We start from the raw sequence: 17,022 nt of genomic DNA, 5'->3' as shown, positions 1-17,022 counted from the left end.
TGAAAATTAAGTACCAGATGTAAGTGATATGTATTTAATCATAGCCTTGCCTTTCTACAGTTTCAGTACCATTTAAAAAAATTTCTCATAGACTTCCTGGATCAATTTTTAGCTTGTCTACATTGCAGCACCTTATGAGGGGAATGACAGACAATTAATAAAAAAAAATGTTTGAATACAGAACAGAAAATGATAATTACTCTTGACATGCATTTCATAAAGTAGTTTGTGCTGCTTTAGTAGTACATGAAACTTAAAAGCTTCCAAGATCAATAAAATCCATTCCTCATTCCCACAGATTCTGTGAAATTTCACTACTGGACCCTCTCTACCCCCCAACAAATTCCTTTTTTTCAGGAAAATAGTCACATCTCTTCTCAGACATCTTTCAAAACAGGAATGCTCTTCAAGTTTCTCAAACTGTTAAAAATATAGAAGTGTTTATCAAATTTGTCTTTCTATTTACGTAAGAACTTGTTACTATGGATTTCTGCTCCTGTTGGTTCTGCTTTGGAAAGCTGTGAGAATATTGCGTGAAAACAAAATTTTCTCACAAAACTCCAAACCGTATTTTTCCATGAGAGAAATATATTTGTCCCAGAGAGTTTCTTAGTATCAGATATTAGCAGAAAAATTTACAAAACCAAGTTAGTGCATAAATCAGAGAAAATATTTATTTACAGACATGTAAAAATTATGTTACAGCATTTTAAAGAAAACTGATACATCAATCTGCTTGACACGGGCAAACCCCAAATGCTTTAATTTTGACTTGCAGTGGTGTTGATTAAAAACATGACTGCTTACAATATTGTAGCTATTATCTACATAGTTTTATTACAATGATTTTTCAGAACTAAAAGTGGATCTACAGACAAAACTAACAGGAACATTAACAATATGTAATACAAGAGTTTACAAAAGTAAAAATATTTTTTATTGATTGATATTTTATTGATTGATCCAAATTTTAAAGCTTTTTTTAGTAAATATTTTCCATCATGCAGCTGCACAGGCTTGAAACAAATATTCAAAATACACAGAGGATGTAAGTCTTTGTTGAAAATGAATTAGTTTAACTCAGGACTACTCATAAAGGATTTTATGACTGTTGACTAGCCAAACTACTTGACAAGATCCTTTATATTTCCTGTTCTTCCACATTGCAAGGGGTGAACAATCTTAAAACGAAAACACTAAATGAAAAAAAACCCACACAACTAACAAAACCAATGAAAAATATGTTTATGTTTTGATGGCAGACAACACTAAGTGTACTGCATACATAGGTATAGAACTATCAAGCTCTACTGAAGCTACCAGCATCCTCTGCAGTGATTTGAAGCAAACATGCCGTTAAGAAACCTTGCTAGTAATAGACTGCATGGCACAAGAAGCTTCTGGCTTGCAAATGAAACAGTGTCTCATGACCTTATCAAAGGTAACTTTTTGTGTTCAAAATTTATTCAGGACTTAAACTGTGGTGTGAAGAAGGGTTGACATTAAGCCTGTGAAATCATTTCTTTGAATATATGATCTTAGGATACTGATGGAAAGATGTTTCTAAAAATCAGAGTGCTTCTTGGTGATTACTAGGTCGTTTAGAATGGAGGTGGTAAAGAGAAGATGTACCTAGCAGTTTCCCACATTTGAAAGAGCTGATCTGTTTGGATGACATTTTTGGATGACATCTTTTAGAGTCAGTCAGAGGTATTTTAAATGGGCAAATGTCCAGGGAAATGCTACGATTAGGACTTATTTTAACTGCCAGCCAAAGACAGAGATTCCTAAATGACAATTCTTGTTGCATTTTGACCATTAACGTTGACCTTACCTATACTATATGGAGAAATAGTGGAGAAAGTGGGGAAATATTTTACCCTTCGACTTCACAGAATCACAGAATGGCCTGGCTTGGAAGGGACCTCAAGGATCATGAATCTCCAACCCCCTCGCCACAGGCAGGGCCATCCTCCCCATTTAATACTACACCAGGCTGCCCGGGGTCCCATTCAACCTGGCCTTGAACACCTGGAGGGATGGACGGGGCAGCCACAACCTCACTGGGCAGCCTGCTCCAGCATCTCACAACTCTCATAGTAAAGAACTTCCCCCTGACATCCAACCTAAATCTTCCCTCCTTCAACTTAAAACCATTCCCCTTTGTCCTGCTGTTATCTACCCTTTCAAAGAGTTGACTCCCTTCTTGTTTATAGGCTCCCTTCAGGTACTGAAAGGCTGCAGTGAGGTCACCCCACAGCCTTCTCTTCTCCAGGCTGAATAAGCCCAACTCCCTCAGACTGTCTTCACAGGGGAGGTGCTCCAGCCCCCTGATCACCTTTGTGGCCCTCCTCTGGACCCTCTCCAACAGCTCTCTGTCTTTCTTATACTGGGGGCTCCAGACCTGGACACAGTACTCCAGATGGGGCCTCACAAGGGCAGAGTAGAGAGGGACAATCACCTCCCTGTCCCTGCTGGCCACCCCTGTCATGATGGAGCCCAGGATACCATTTGCTTTCCGAGCTGCAAGAGCACACTGCTGGCTCATGTTAAGTTTTTCATCCACCATTTGTGCTAACATTTCTCTTAGACAGAAGTAATATTTACTCCCTTGTCTAGAACTGTCATCCTTGGCAGATTCTGAGGCTGCAATTGCTAATGCTCAGGTGTAGCTAATTATACTATTCTTTCATAATGCTAGTTTTTAGTGGTGAGCCTATCATCTCACAAACAACTGTTGTTTATACATATTGAAGGTCTGATCTGTTAAAGAGCCTCTTCAATACTTTTGCTTTTATCTTTCTTTTAGCTTGTAGAGAATGATTATAAGAGCAAGGTAAAGGTTCATCTGTGTGGAGTTGGATACCAAACAGCATGGCAACAGATTAGCTAAGAGAAGAGAAAGCTCTGGGGATACCTCATTGTGGCCTTCCAATACTTGAAGGGAGAATATAAACAGGAGGGGGAACGGGTATTTACATGGGTGCTTAGTGACAGGACAAGTGGGAATGGTTTTAAACTGAGACAGAGGAGGTTTAGGTTAAATACTGAAAGGAAGATTCTCACACAGAGGGTGGTGACGCACTGGAACAGGTTGCCCAAGGAGGTTGTGGATGCCCCATCCCTGGAGGCATTCAAGGCCAGGCTGGATGTGGCTCTGGGCAGCCTGGTCTGGTGGTTGGCGATGCTGCACATAGCAGGGGGGCTGAAACTGGATGGTCACTGTGGTCCTTTTCAACCCAGGCCATTCTATGATTCTGTGATTCTATGATAACAGTTAGGGTTGATGTTCTCTGTACTGCTATGCAACTGGGTCTGAGCTCCATCTGACTGCTTAAGATATTACATTCATGTCTCTCACTTTTGGAAAGCTGTTGCTTTAATTTTTTTTGCCTCTACAATCACTTCAAAGACATGTCTCTTTCTGTAGGAGTATATCTCACATGTGGATGTAAATCAACATCTCTTCCTTGTTTCATGTCATCTGCAGCATTAAGGAGGCCCAGCTTTCAGATGGTTAATGAGTCAATACTCTCCTTAGATAAGAACTTGTATCCCTATTAGATGTGCTTTGATACCCTTAATATCTTAGTAACAAAAGAGAAATAATGCACCCATTCTGTTTGAAAGAAAATACGATTTATTAAAAAATTCTATGCTGAGATTACCACTAGGACACCTGTAATAGTTAATTATTCCAATTTCAGGTTTTTAGGAGGGCTTTTGGGGTCTGGGAGTGGACAGACTGCTGCCAGGAAATGAAACAAAGAAGTAATCAGTAAGCCAACTCAGGTTCTCGAATGTTGGCAGCATAGGTAATTTACCTGGCTAGGGAGGAGACTGACTGTCATGTAAACTTCCCATATGGTAGCAAGAAACTGCCTTTAGAGACGTGCAGATACTGCTGCAACGACTGCATAGTGCCTGGCATCACAGAGTACTTATCTGAAGAAAGGGATTAACAAAAGGATCCAATTTACAGTTTATCAAAGATTGGTTTCATATTTTGACATTTTTACTTTTTAGCAGCTAACCCTGTTAGTAAACATGATTATTCCAGATGACAAATAGAATAAATAAAAGAATGGAAAATACCATACAATGTTTTTAAGTGTGTCACTAATCATAATGACCTTGTTTGAATTAAGCTGTAAACAAGGAAGTGTAATAACACCTGACCCTATGGTAAAACATGCTAATCATAAAAATAGCTTTTAGAAATATACATTTGTATACAGTGTTTCCCACACCTGTTAAATATGTCCTTCATATTATTATGATACAGTACATTGGCTTTTAAGACATCAAAATTAAAAAAATAATACCAATAATTAGCCAGAGAAAAACACATTTACAATCTAAACCATAAAAATCTGACAATTGTACAGCTTAGAACATATAAGAAATGGAATTTCTAATATTTGAACAGTAATGTCCATTTTAATAAGTAAATTTAATTTTCATACAAATTGAATCAAAGGTGTTACTAGCCAGTAAGAAACTGCAGTTTGCAATTTTCTGTGGGGAAGTCAGAGTTTCTCTTCTCAGCCTTCAGCGGGTTCACATGTGGCATCTCATCACTTGATCTGTAGAAACTGAGAAGTGAAAAATGTTTTCATTAGTATGAAGGCACAGACTATCTTCCAGCAGAGCCTCAGAAGGAAACCAGATAACCAAGGAAAAGAGGGAAGAGGACTATGATGTGATTTTTTATCACGAATCCATCCAACATCAGTATCTATTAGAAAATCAAGACTGTGCAGCAGTCCTAAGTCAGAGTGTGTGGCCAAAATAACCACAGTGAATCAAGTGAGATCACAGAATCATAGAATTGTAGAACCCTTAGAGTTGGAAGGGACCTTTAAAAGTCATTCAGTCCAACTCCCCTGCAATGAACAGGGACACCACAGCTAGACCAGGTTGTTCAGAGCCCCATCTAGCCTGACCCTGAATGTCTCCAGGGGTGGGGCACCCATTACTTCTCTGGGCAACCTGTTCCACTGCCTCACAGTGGAAGACTTTTTCTGTATATCCAACCTAAATCTACCCTCTTTAAGATTGAAACCATTTTTCCTTCTCCTATCACCATGCTTCTCCTCAGTAATGCTCTGTGAATAACCACTGGATACTTTCTCTTTTAGCAGCAAATAATAAAGAATGCATCTTAGCTGCTTTGCAGTGAAAATACTTTATTTGCATAATAACATTCAGCCTAAATAAATTGCTTGCAAGATTCTTTGCTTTGGTTCCCTCACAGTGCTTTTATACCTCATTCCACATCATTTAAATTGTGTGTGCTTTCAGCAATGCTTATTGTAACTAGGTTGATGAATCGTTCCTCAGTGACTTTCCATTAATGTAGCCTATTTTATTATTATTATGGCATACATGTTCTAGGCTTCAATTTCATGTCCCTTAATTTCTTTTGTTTTGCCAGCCACACTGTGAAGCAGCAAAAATCCAACATCAGTGAGGCTTTGGAGGGTCTCTCTTCCAGCTGGGGCATGAAGTAGATCACATCTAAAAACATGTGTCCTGCTATGAGACTGTTAATGCAACCAGCTTCAGCAAGGCATTCGGTGATGCCACAGGGGTACGCTCCAGATACACCAACTCCACCTGCCTACAGAAAAACTGACAACGCTTTTCCAGTCATCTCAGTTTGGAAAATTCACAGTAGAAAATGTTAACAGAAATGGACATCTTTTCTTTCTTTCTTTCTTTTTTCTTTTAAGTGAAATTAACATTAGGGCTTGTCTCTCTTCCTTTGTTAAGAGTCAACCATCAGGTTTCCCGCTTACTGCAAAGGCAGTGCCAGACCTCTTGCTGTATCCTTCACAGATAGCCAGGGTGAAAGCCCACATAAGAGACCCCAGAACTTTCTTCTTTCAGTCAAAGCACTCCAAAAGTGTTATTCTCTGCTTGCACAGAGAAAAATCTTGGTCTCTCCCTACTTTTAGCTGCTGATATCTGTACAAACTGACTACATCAAAAAAGAATTTTAAATCCCAAGTCTCTGAGAAGACTAGTGGCTGTTAAGTAGCTATTCATCTCACAAGAAGTTAGAAAAAGCCTGTGGTTCCACTGCATATCGTATCAGCTCCAGAGAGAATTCCTCTTTTCTCACCATTTTGTCACTTATACTTCACTCTGCCGTTCTGCTATCATGAAAAGCAATAATTACGCAAGTAAGAGAGACAGATTTTCAAATTATTTATTGGAGCTTCTTCCCTGCCATAAACCTTTCAAGCATTTACCTGTCACCAGCACTAAAAAGCTTCATTAGGTTGCTATTATGAAGTGTTACCACTAACTATCTGGCTCCAACTCATCAATGCTGCTTTGCTGTCATTTAGAAACAATGATAAAAATTTACCATCCCCACAAACCAAAAATCCTATATTCTTCTCTTAGCACACTGGCTAGTTACTTGCCTCTTGAAGCAGATAACCTTAAAGGCTGAGAAGAAACTTTAAAATCTGAAACAGTCAGGTTTTATTTTCCATAGAATGACAGCAAACCCAGGGCTATGATTAATCTTATGTAATATAATACTAATTTCATTCTATTTCTTTCTTCTGAATGGTGTGCAATTTATCAGCTGGCTTTATGGTACTGCTGATGATATTAAAAGAATCTCATGATGACTAATATTTTTTTTAAGCTTCCATTTCCTTCCTGTTACATATATAAAAAACATCCTGACACAACAAGGATGAACTGAATTACATTTAAGCCAGCAATATGGCTTTCATTTGATGCAGTTCTAGCAGAAAACCACTTATAAAAGCGTGATTTGAACATAGTGCATTTTATGAACTGAATAACCCAACAGAACAGACAGTCCTGGCAGCCGTACACGATATCAAAGAAACAGTATATACTGTCCTAATTGCCATCATAATCTCTGAAAAAAGCTGGAGATGGGTTATGGAATATTTATTGGTTCATTTTCCACCTGAAATTATTTCTGCTGTTTTCCTCCCTGTATGGCTGGCTTTTTGAGCATGAGCTATTGAAAGCACTCTTCTTAGGCACAACACCGTATTTCAGACTTCCAGAAATGCCATTGCTACTGTTATTACAGTTCCAGTTTGATCCTTCCAGCATTTTCACCAGACTCCAACTACACTAGATTCAATTAATTTTAACTTTGCACTGCCACCATCTATATAACTCCAGAAAGCCCACATTAAATATTAAACACCTGACTAAATATAAATGCTGCTCTGCTTAATGGGCTCCAAATATCATCCCTAAAAATAACAGAGTAACAATTCAGATCAAATCAGGTAAAATTCAACAGAGATCTAGAGGAGTTTACATCTTGTCTTTTAAAGGTCTAATGGTTTTGTCACAGATAATTTTTTCCTGGATAATTCCCCGCTGTACATTTGCAGATCTTTAGGAATGCCCCACTAGGTAAGGATGCTCTTGGGGAGAGAGCCTGGCCATCGGATCGCTTGCTAGGTGCAAATTCCATGTTCTATGCTTCATTGTCACCAAATACAACATAATAGGAATAGTTTGCACTCTATCTTTCTCCTATAATCATTTAATTAGGAGGTAAACTCAATTTCTGGTAGAGACACCATTTCTTTCTTTTTCTTTTTTTTTTTTCAAACTGGATGAGCCACTCTGTCTCCCCACCTTTCCCATAAAGCTGGAAGTAGTAATGCTGACTACTGCTTTGCAGCCAAGCAGGTGCTGCTGACTTTCCTGAGCTCAGCCATGTGGTCTCTATTTCTCTGTGGGAGGTGTGACTTTTGTACTCTGCAGGCTGGGCTCAGACAGCCTTTTTCTTGCTCCAGTTTATTTTTTCTTCCTTACAGTTCTGAAAAAAAAAATAAAGGTAAGCAACAGGGGAATGTTCCTTGTTCCCCATAAATCTCTGTTTTCCTTCTAGTTGGGTTTATTGGTAAAATGTGATGGACTTTACCATGATCACCTTCCACACCTAAAAGTATACATATATATCTTACTATCCGAGCGTAAAAATTCTGTATACGTCCTTGGGAGAGAGCATAAGGCATGAACCTTGACTAAATGACACAGAACTTGCACAAGATTAATGTTTTCCCTTGACGAACATTAAGAAAATGTTTAGAGGAATATCCTGCAGAATATGAATATTACAGAATTCACAGTAAGATTTACCCTGCAACAGTTATATATAATAACAGCGTCCAACAAAATATATGCAAGATGTTGATCTCAAAAAATGTATCTGTTTTTTAAGCAATCAACAGCTCTGAACAACTTACATGATAACAGTAACATTAGAGATTCCCAGAAAATGCAGATAAATGGTGGGTGGTTGGATGACTGTGCAAATACACACATGAACTTGAAATCCAAATCCTCAAATATCCTTCCCCTTGCTCTCCTGGCTTTTTCCTTGCCAGACAAACCCATTCCCAAAACTGCACTGCTGAGCTGGTAGCTACAAGGTAGACAACTGTAGCTAATTCTGACTCTGGTTTCAAAGCTGCATTTCTACATCTGCAGGTGACTCAAAGGCCAATGTCTTCCCAAATTGCTGTTGGTGTCTGGCAAAGATTTGACTGCGGGTTACTTGATTGCCATACCAGTTGCTTTATGCAAAACAGCTGCAAACCTCCATTGAAATGCACATGCTGCACTTTCCTGTCACTCACATCACTGGCCTTCCTCCTAGCACTACCTCAGACTGCAATCATGGCGCAATTGCTTTGGTTGTATCTGTTGTTCTCGTCTATACTGCTATGTATACAGCTAAGAATACTGGATTCAGGACCACAGACATGTCTCTTATTTTCTCTAGGATGGTGTCTTGTGTTTTATCACTAATAATATTTTTTTCTGATTATGAAGGTGCTGGAACAGGCTGCCCAGTGAGGTTGTGGCTGCCCTGTCCATCCCTCCAGGTGTTCAAGGCCAGGTTGGATGGGACCCTGGGCAGCCTGGTCTAGTATTAAATGGGGAGGTTGGTGGCCCTGCCTGTGGTGGGGGGGGGTTGGAGCTTCATGATCCTTGAGGTCCCTTCCAACCCAGGCCATTCTGTGATTCTGTGGACAGTCAAGATGAGAAAAATGGAATCTGTTTGCAGAACAGATTTTTTCTTTAAATTCGAATCATGGATAACACTTATTATTCCAGACTTTTTCCTAAAATGAGAAAAATCTCACACTGATTACTGCTGGCTACAAAGGAGTAGAGCAAATTGCCATTCTATTTGTTTGCTTGGTCTAACTCAAGACAATATCCTTCCTTTCTGTTAAGCAGACAGCTTGTATTGACTGCAAAAAACAGTCATTAATAATGTTTGTAGGGGATCCCTGGGGCATGTTCATCTATTGGCTTTTACATAGCTTTCATCATCATGAATGGAAACCCACAACCAACAAACAGGACTGAGCAAAGAAACTTAACTTTGTGTTACCTTTTGCTTTGACACCTCTGCTCATTTGTTCACTTAAAAGAACTCCTGTCCCCTGATTTAAAGTATAAAATCTCTAATTAAGTAGCAGTTATATAGGCGATTTAGCATAACCCCTCTGTATGAAAAGTAAAAGCTCAGTGTAGTATATGTTAGCATGGGATATGAACATGCTACTGTCATTTGTAACAGTTCTCTGTAAAACCTGACAGACAAAGTTATGACCTTAAATCAATTTTTTTTTTTTATAATGAGCTAATGATAGAATACTCACTGCATATAACAAATGGACAGAATTACAGTTTCATAAATATTAATAAAGAATAACTGAAGGAAACAGTTGCACCTTCTTTAAACCTTCCTTCAGATAATGAAACCTCATCATTTTCTTTTGTACTCTGTCAATCGTACTGTAATTGCTGAAAACACTACAGAGTCATTTTTTTCTGCTCAATGAACAGGTTAATTGCTTTGAGTGTCAGTACTTTTGTGAGTACATCTGAGAATGACTGCTTTACTCAGCAGTGAAAACATATTTGTATCCCTTGTATTAAAATGCTCTATTTCACTTGCTTTATAGAAATCAGAAGGAAGAATGGGAAGTTTTACTGAATACTCATTTTTCCCCTTGACCAATATAGTTTTTCCTTCTCAGAGATCTATGTGGGCAGATTTGTGATGAATATTGTTGGGTTTAGTGGTGGAGATAGAATCTATTATTTTGAGAGTGCCAATGAGGACATGCTGCAGTTTTGATAATGGTCTGATGTGAAGGCTGAAGGAATGACTTTCTATGAGTCGCCTACAGCTTTGTTGAGCAAGGCTATGAGGGCAGCAAGAGTAAGGAAAAGAAGTGGATCTGTCCCACCTTACTTCACGCTCTGGGTTTGGCTCCCACTCTTCTAATGTTGTTGGGTTTTTTTTGGGAGGGGGAGGGAGGGGGGTTGTTTTGGCAGCCATTTTCCTCTACAAGGTCTCTTTTATCTGTGGGAGAAGACACAGGGACCAGCAGCATAGTTTTTTGTAACACTGGGAAGGACCTGAAGCTGGAGGCACTGGACTTTCTGTAGAATATGAGGTAGGCTGCAGGATCTCCAAGGAAGAGAAGATGGAAAAGGTAGGAAAGTGGTGTCTGCTGCCCCAAAGTTTTTACCCAGAATACACTTGCAAGGGTTCCCCAAGTCTTTCAGAGTGAAATCATGCTCCCACTGACCACCACTCCTTTGCATGTTTTCTCCTGGTGGTAGAAAGCAAGACTGGGAAAAGCACAATAACTAAACCAAATGCAGTAAGTTCTTGATGAAGTTGTCCAGAGTTCCCTCAGCTCGCATCAGTGTGCCTTGAGAGCAAATCAACCTATGTGGGATCCACTGACAATTATAGCAAGGGGGAAAATGTTCCACTTTTCTTTATACAAGTGGATATTTATAGCAAATTCCCAAAGGTATGACTCAAAACCACTAATTGTTTTCTGCTTTTTGAGATTTGGCTTGTTTTGTGTGAAACAAGTCTAACTAAGTCCTAGTCTTGATTATGCTGAATGCTTCAAAAGGATGACTTAAGGATGCAGAGTGCTGCCAAAAAGTAGTAGAATTAATTCTTTCTGATTTAACTTCTGCTTGATGCGAGAAGCAGAAATTTCCCAATTTGAGGTGGTGATCCAATTAGCACAAATGCCAAAGGCAGGTCTGAGTACACAGTTTAGTGTACAAAGGAACTGCTACAATTTGTACCCTGAGGACACTCACTATGCCTACACTTTATGTAGTATTTCTTTTTAATATATGCATGTAGGAACTTATGAAGTACTAAAACTTCCTCAAGTTAATCACACAGAAAGTTGCTAAATTGCTAAACTTTCCCAGTATTGCCAATTGAGATTTTAGACAGGTGTCAAAAAACAAAGTGCACCCATGCAGGAAGAAGAAATTGTACTCAGTCATGGTAATGAGTTTAAGAATGCCCTATCTAATCAACAGCAGATTTTTGAGTTATTTGAGGCAGCAATTTGAGTTAACATAAAGAGAACAGAGGTAAAAGCAAATTGTAATAGACAATGAATGAAGAGTAGATCTCACTGTCAGAAGAAGCTGAAAGTAGTTATTATGAAATGACAGAGGTAACACAAATCCTCAGAGAAAAACATAGAAAATCTGTATTGGGAATGTGATCCAGGTGGAAAGGACAATGAATGCTGGTCATACGCTAAACAACGTTTTCTTGGTATTTTCATAGAATCATATACCCAAGTTGGAAGTGACATGCAAGGATCCACTTCTGTCTCCACGTAGGACTTCTCAAAATAAAAACCCATTTTTTTCCTGAATAATACTTATTTGAATGTGAAGTGCACAACATTTTTGTTTTATGAGGATTTCAACATGTCTTTAAAGTTAAAAATTGCAAAAGAAAATATTGGATTTAGTGTTACATTATTGTCTACAAATGGTGTGTCATCAACTACTACCTGAGAGAGGATCAGCATAACACTGCAAATAGGAACAGAATTTAGACTTTTGATTCTCTGTTTATTGGGTTGGAACACAACTTACTCTTTCTAAAAGAGATTATAAAACTGTATTGTACTTTTAGTAATGAAGAGCAACAACAAATTGGAAATTTCAGATACACATATCAGCAGAACAGGCTGGCTAAGATGGCATTTGATTAACTTCCAAATTTTCATTTTGGCAGATAGAGCTTGTTTCATTCCTCAGTGATTGCTTTTTTGTTGAGACTGCAATTACAGTTCTACCACCTTCTAAATAACTTCCCTTTTCTGAGGTCTATAATGCCTACATACAGATAAATTCAATCTGCTTTTCATGTTTTTAATATTAATCATGCAGAAAATCTTCTTAGTAACACACTTATATTTTTTCAGAAAACTCAGACCTTTTGGAATAATCAGGTCACTAACTGTAGCTCTGCAGTTTATATTGAAAAAAAAATTAAAAATACCCAGATTTAAAATTAGTGTCTTTTTTTTTTTTTTTTGGTATGGAAAAATAGAAACCTTTTGGCTTGTCAGTGTTTACCTCTGTTTACTTGCATGAAGGCTCACTTCGGCGTGTAGATGAGATTCAACAGAAAAATGTTTCCTCGGAGGGTTTTTTATTCAGTATTCCTGAGGCTAGAGCATACTGATAAAGCCTGTGAAATGAGTGTTTTCTAGGGGAACTAAAGCTATTTACTTTCAAAGACTGATACACCAGGAAAAAATGCGTGATGCATGGCAATTGCTCAATTTCAGTTAAATCTAAGAATTTGAGGATTACTCTGATAGACTTAAATCCATAGCCAAACACAGACCCAATGGCTGGCTTGAGTTCTTGCGAAAGATATCAGAGTCATAGTGTGAGTATGGAAAACACCAGTGTATCCTTCACCCTCTCTCAGCAGTTTCCTCTTATACCTCGTACTGTTGCTTTGGTATCAATGGCTGTTCTCCTCCCATAGGTCTAGGAAATGTTGGTTGTGAATGAGTGATCCAAAATCAACCCAATACCACTCACAAGTCATCCCAAGTTTGTTGGAGTCAACTAAAAAGCTGGGAAGTGAAACAAGAGAGACTTTGCCAGCATTATAGTGGTAAAAAATATTTGAGGCAGAAATTGAAATTAGTCTTCATATTTAAAGTTATTTACTTTGATTAACAACAGTGTTTCTGTACCAGCCCAAATTTCAGTCTGTGACTTTTTTCAGTAAGCCACTATCACCCAGCCCCTGAAAAGGGATCTGAATTTGCATTTGGGAGGTAAATGTTTGGCACTCCCTGTTTCTATACTGCACTCAAAGATTGACTCTTCTGCTGTGAATTTTAAGTTAATGTTTGTGGACCTAATTCTGATTTACTTGAATAAAATAAAGACAATCAGTCCACTAGTACTGAAATTAATTAATTTCAATTAATTTATATCAGAGAGGAATTCAGCTCACTTGGGCAAGCATTTTGATTGCATGTCTGAGAATTTCTGGCCTGATCTGACAGCATTATTTGTTTCTAAATAAATTCACAAATATATTTGCTTATTTATCTTTTACTGGAAAAAAAGTGGAGGTACAGAAGTTGTTGACAGGTGAAGCTGGCTAATTAAAATTAAATATTTTGATGTTTTAAAAGCATCAAATACTATGACTATTTTATTTTTACCTAAAAGCTTAAGATATACAGATAGCACTGCCTAATAAACAAAAATAAAAAGAATAACCCAAAGTGAAATGAACACAAAATATTAATAACGGATAGATCTACTGACAGTCAATCAACTGGGCCACTGAGCAGCAGAGTCCACTTCCCACAAAATAGCAAAGCACACAAACTACCATTCCAAAACACCAGTCCACATGAAGCCAGTGCATGAGCTTTGCACAAATCACTTTGACAGTTTCTAAAAATACATTAAACATGTTAAATGGTGCAACAGTAAAAAAAATATATATTTGTCATATCAGACATATTGCCAGGATGTTACCTGTGCCTGTGTTTCCAAATAGACATATCTCCCAGCTTCCAGGAGGCTGTAAATACCATGTACAAGCCAGTGGTATGTATTGGCAGGCACTTGCTAATTAAGTGTACTTAGGACTAGCCTCACACAGCATTGAGCTTTAACTAGCCATTTATTCAGTTTGCCTAGGATATTCTAAATACCACATTTCTGTGACCAGTTCTTACACTATTTCCTGGGGAATAAAGCAAACAAAAATATTCCATTTAATACTTATACCCATTTATTGTCTCAGAAATGGTTTCATTTAAATGAAACTGCTGAGCATAGGCTCTTGTATGCTGAGTGCAATGGAGAAGGTGTAGGAGAAGCCCACACACAAGATTTCCTGCCCTTTGCTGTATGTGCCTGGAAGTTGCTGGCAGTTTATTGATGATTTCCCTGCTGGGCCTGAAGGAACCTGTATGGAATTGCCTTGCATAGAGACAGATCTCAGAAAGAGAGACTTCACTAACAATTCTTAGCAGAAAATGCAGGAAATTAAATGACTGAAATTTCAGAAAGGTCATGCTTCTCGGCCTAGAGAAGACTCCAAGGGGGACCTTATAGTGGCCTCCCAGTACCTGAAGAGGGTCTACAGCAAAGCTGGGGAGGGACAGGATAAGGGGAAATGGCTTTAAACTAAAAGAGAGTAGATTTAGACTAGATATTAGGGAAAATATCTTTACTATTAGTGTAATGAATAGGTTGCCCACAGAGGTTGTGGGTGCCCCCTCCCTGGAAGCATTCAAGGCCAGGCTGGATGGGGCTTTGAGCAACCTGGTCTACTGAGAGGTGTCCCTATCTATAACAGAGGGGTTGGAACTAGATGATCTTAAAGGTCCCTTCCAACCCAAACCATTCTATGATTCCACTATTCTGTGATTCCACGAAGTCTGATGCTACAGTGCAATGGAAAAGTAAGGCAGACTCATTGAGGAAGTGAAAATAAACATAACAATAAAAACAGTAATTTTCTTGTCTGGAAAGCATATAGTCTTTATCAGCTTGAATTATATCTTTGACAATTATTCCTTTCCTACTTCTTGACTGTAGGGCTAAAAGAGCACCTTGGTCTGACCTTAGAAAGAGGAGCCAGGTTTACATGCGTTTAGTCTGCTAAGCCACACTGGCACAGTGGCAAAGCTGAGAATGGGACCCAAACTTCCTGATTCCCCATACTTTTTTTTTTTTTTAAAAAAAAGATAAGCAGATTAATCAGTTTTGTTTTCAAGCTCTTCTCTGTTAATACCGTAAGATTTTAATGTTTGTAGTTAATTTACGTTCTAAATATTTTAAAAGCTTTATGAGGTACCAAATAATGTAGAGTAGATTTAGAGGCATAAATGTGAAAGATTTTATTTTGCTTATTTATTTTACAAATATGCAATTACAGGCTGGAAATATCATACTGCATGTGTGATAGCAGTACTTGATTCTGCAGCTTCCTATGTGCTATCTAGGGGATATGATGTAAATAATAATTTAAAAAAATATCATGTAGTCATTCAGTCATAGTTAAAACCCTGAACACCACTGAGGAACTCTTCCCCTAAGAAATCAACTGTCAGGAAAAATGGAAAGGAGGAGCTGGTAGCAAGGCCTTTCCAATGACTCACTCATACAATGGTACATGAACAACAAACAAATCTACTGTGATATTGCCTATATTAAATATAACAAAAGGGCATGTCAGGAATTTTCTTACAATTTTTGATTTCTTGACATACTTTTATTACTTTCTCCATACTTTCAGTCACAGGTTATTAGATTTACTGCAGCTTTGGAAGGTACAACACATTAGTATCTGTCAGGTATGCTACCCCTAATGACTTTCTTAGCTTGCTCAAGTACAAACATCTTGCACTGATATTTATCAAGTGAATACAATCTTTTAACTATTCATTTGTCTCAGGAATGAAGAACTTCATGTTTCCCCTGACAATGAAAGCAAGATTTCAACGAAGTCCAAAATGTTCACTGCACCAGAAAAAAAAGTTTGCTCGGTCTCAATAATATTTAAACTAACCTAAGTGAGATTTTTGGCATGACCTTGCTTCATCCATTACCATTAATTAGAAGTTTCATATTTATTTATTTATTTATTTATTTTTGAAGTAGTACTCTATATAAGTGCACTTAGCATGTTGCAAACTGCAAGAAAAGCTATTGATCTTTTTGACAAGTCTAATCAGCTTAATTCTACTGATAATAGAAGAGTCAGTTTGGCCTGCCTTGCTGCAATTGACAGAAAAATATATATCTAAATGGGCAATGAAAAATACAGATTGATTAAAATAGTAAATTAAATACTATAATTATATAAAATAGCTTGGTATTTGTTCAATGAGGAAAGCAAAATAGGGCCTAAACTTGAGAAGATTTTATTAGACAAATTTTTATTCATTTCCTCTAGATCTTATTCTACTTTCTGCTGAGTGTTTTCAAGAATTCTCATGTCAAGCAACAGAATTAAAGAAAGCTTCACTATTTCATAAATATTTACTACTAAATTACTTTAATTTCCTTTAACTACTTATAGGACAGGAAAATGTTTTTGATGATCCTTAGCCAAAGTGCTTGTTGGTTCCATGGATGTAAATGGATTTTGTATCAATTCCCACAAGAAGTATAGCTATTATTATACCACATTTTCATTTTTGCATAATGAAACTCAGTGCAGCAAGAGGATTATCCTGAGTTTTGTCTGAGGCTTTCTCCGGTACTCATGTTTGAATCATTATTCTTTATTGGTAGAAACAAATCCAATATAGATTGAAAATATGCAGTGCAGAGGTGGGAAAAAGGACAGGAATAAAAAATGGAATATTTCTGAAAGGCAAATGTAACTGAAGTACACTTACTAGAAAGGAAACTATATTTGATGTAGAAATGATGGCAGTAAACCCGCCCTGTGATCAGAAGTGGGCTTTACACAGTCTCTGCACCTTTTGTTTCTGATATAATTTAATATAAATGCCTCTCAAGACTTCTCATTAGAGGTGAGTCAAAATTGTGGAACTCCTATCTAATGGTGCCTTTATTATCTGCAGAGTAGGCATACCAGCATATAATCACAATTATGAATATATCCTTCAAATTCCATGAATTACA

At 37.7% G+C, this 17,022-nt stretch overlaps 1 protein-coding gene across 23 annotated transcripts in view; it reads right to left on the bottom strand.

The window, feature by feature from the left end:
* Positions 1–652: 652 nt before the first annotated feature.
* RALYL (RALY RNA binding protein-like) overlaps positions 653–17,022 on the bottom strand; it is a 380,415-nt gene continuing 364,045 nt past the window's right edge. For 22 of the 23 annotated variants that reach the window (XM_040678004.2, XM_040678012.2, XM_025147092.3 and 19 more), the window contains one exon: positions 653–4,595. In XM_040678004.2, coding sequence (XP_040533938.1) covers positions 4,578–4,595 — 18 coding nt within the window. In that variant the 3' untranslated portion in view covers positions 653–4,577. The remainder of the gene's footprint in view (positions 4,596–17,022) is intronic. The other variant, NM_001199478.2, reaches the window with a different exon arrangement.

The sequence above is a fragment of the Gallus gallus genome, chromosome 2 (assembly GCF_016699485.2).
Source record: "Gallus gallus isolate bGalGal1 chromosome 2, bGalGal1.mat.broiler.GRCg7b, whole genome shotgun sequence".
Lineage (NCBI taxonomy): Eukaryota > Metazoa > Chordata > Aves > Galliformes > Phasianidae > Gallus > Gallus gallus.
This window is presented reverse-complemented; position numbering and strand designations above follow the sequence as displayed.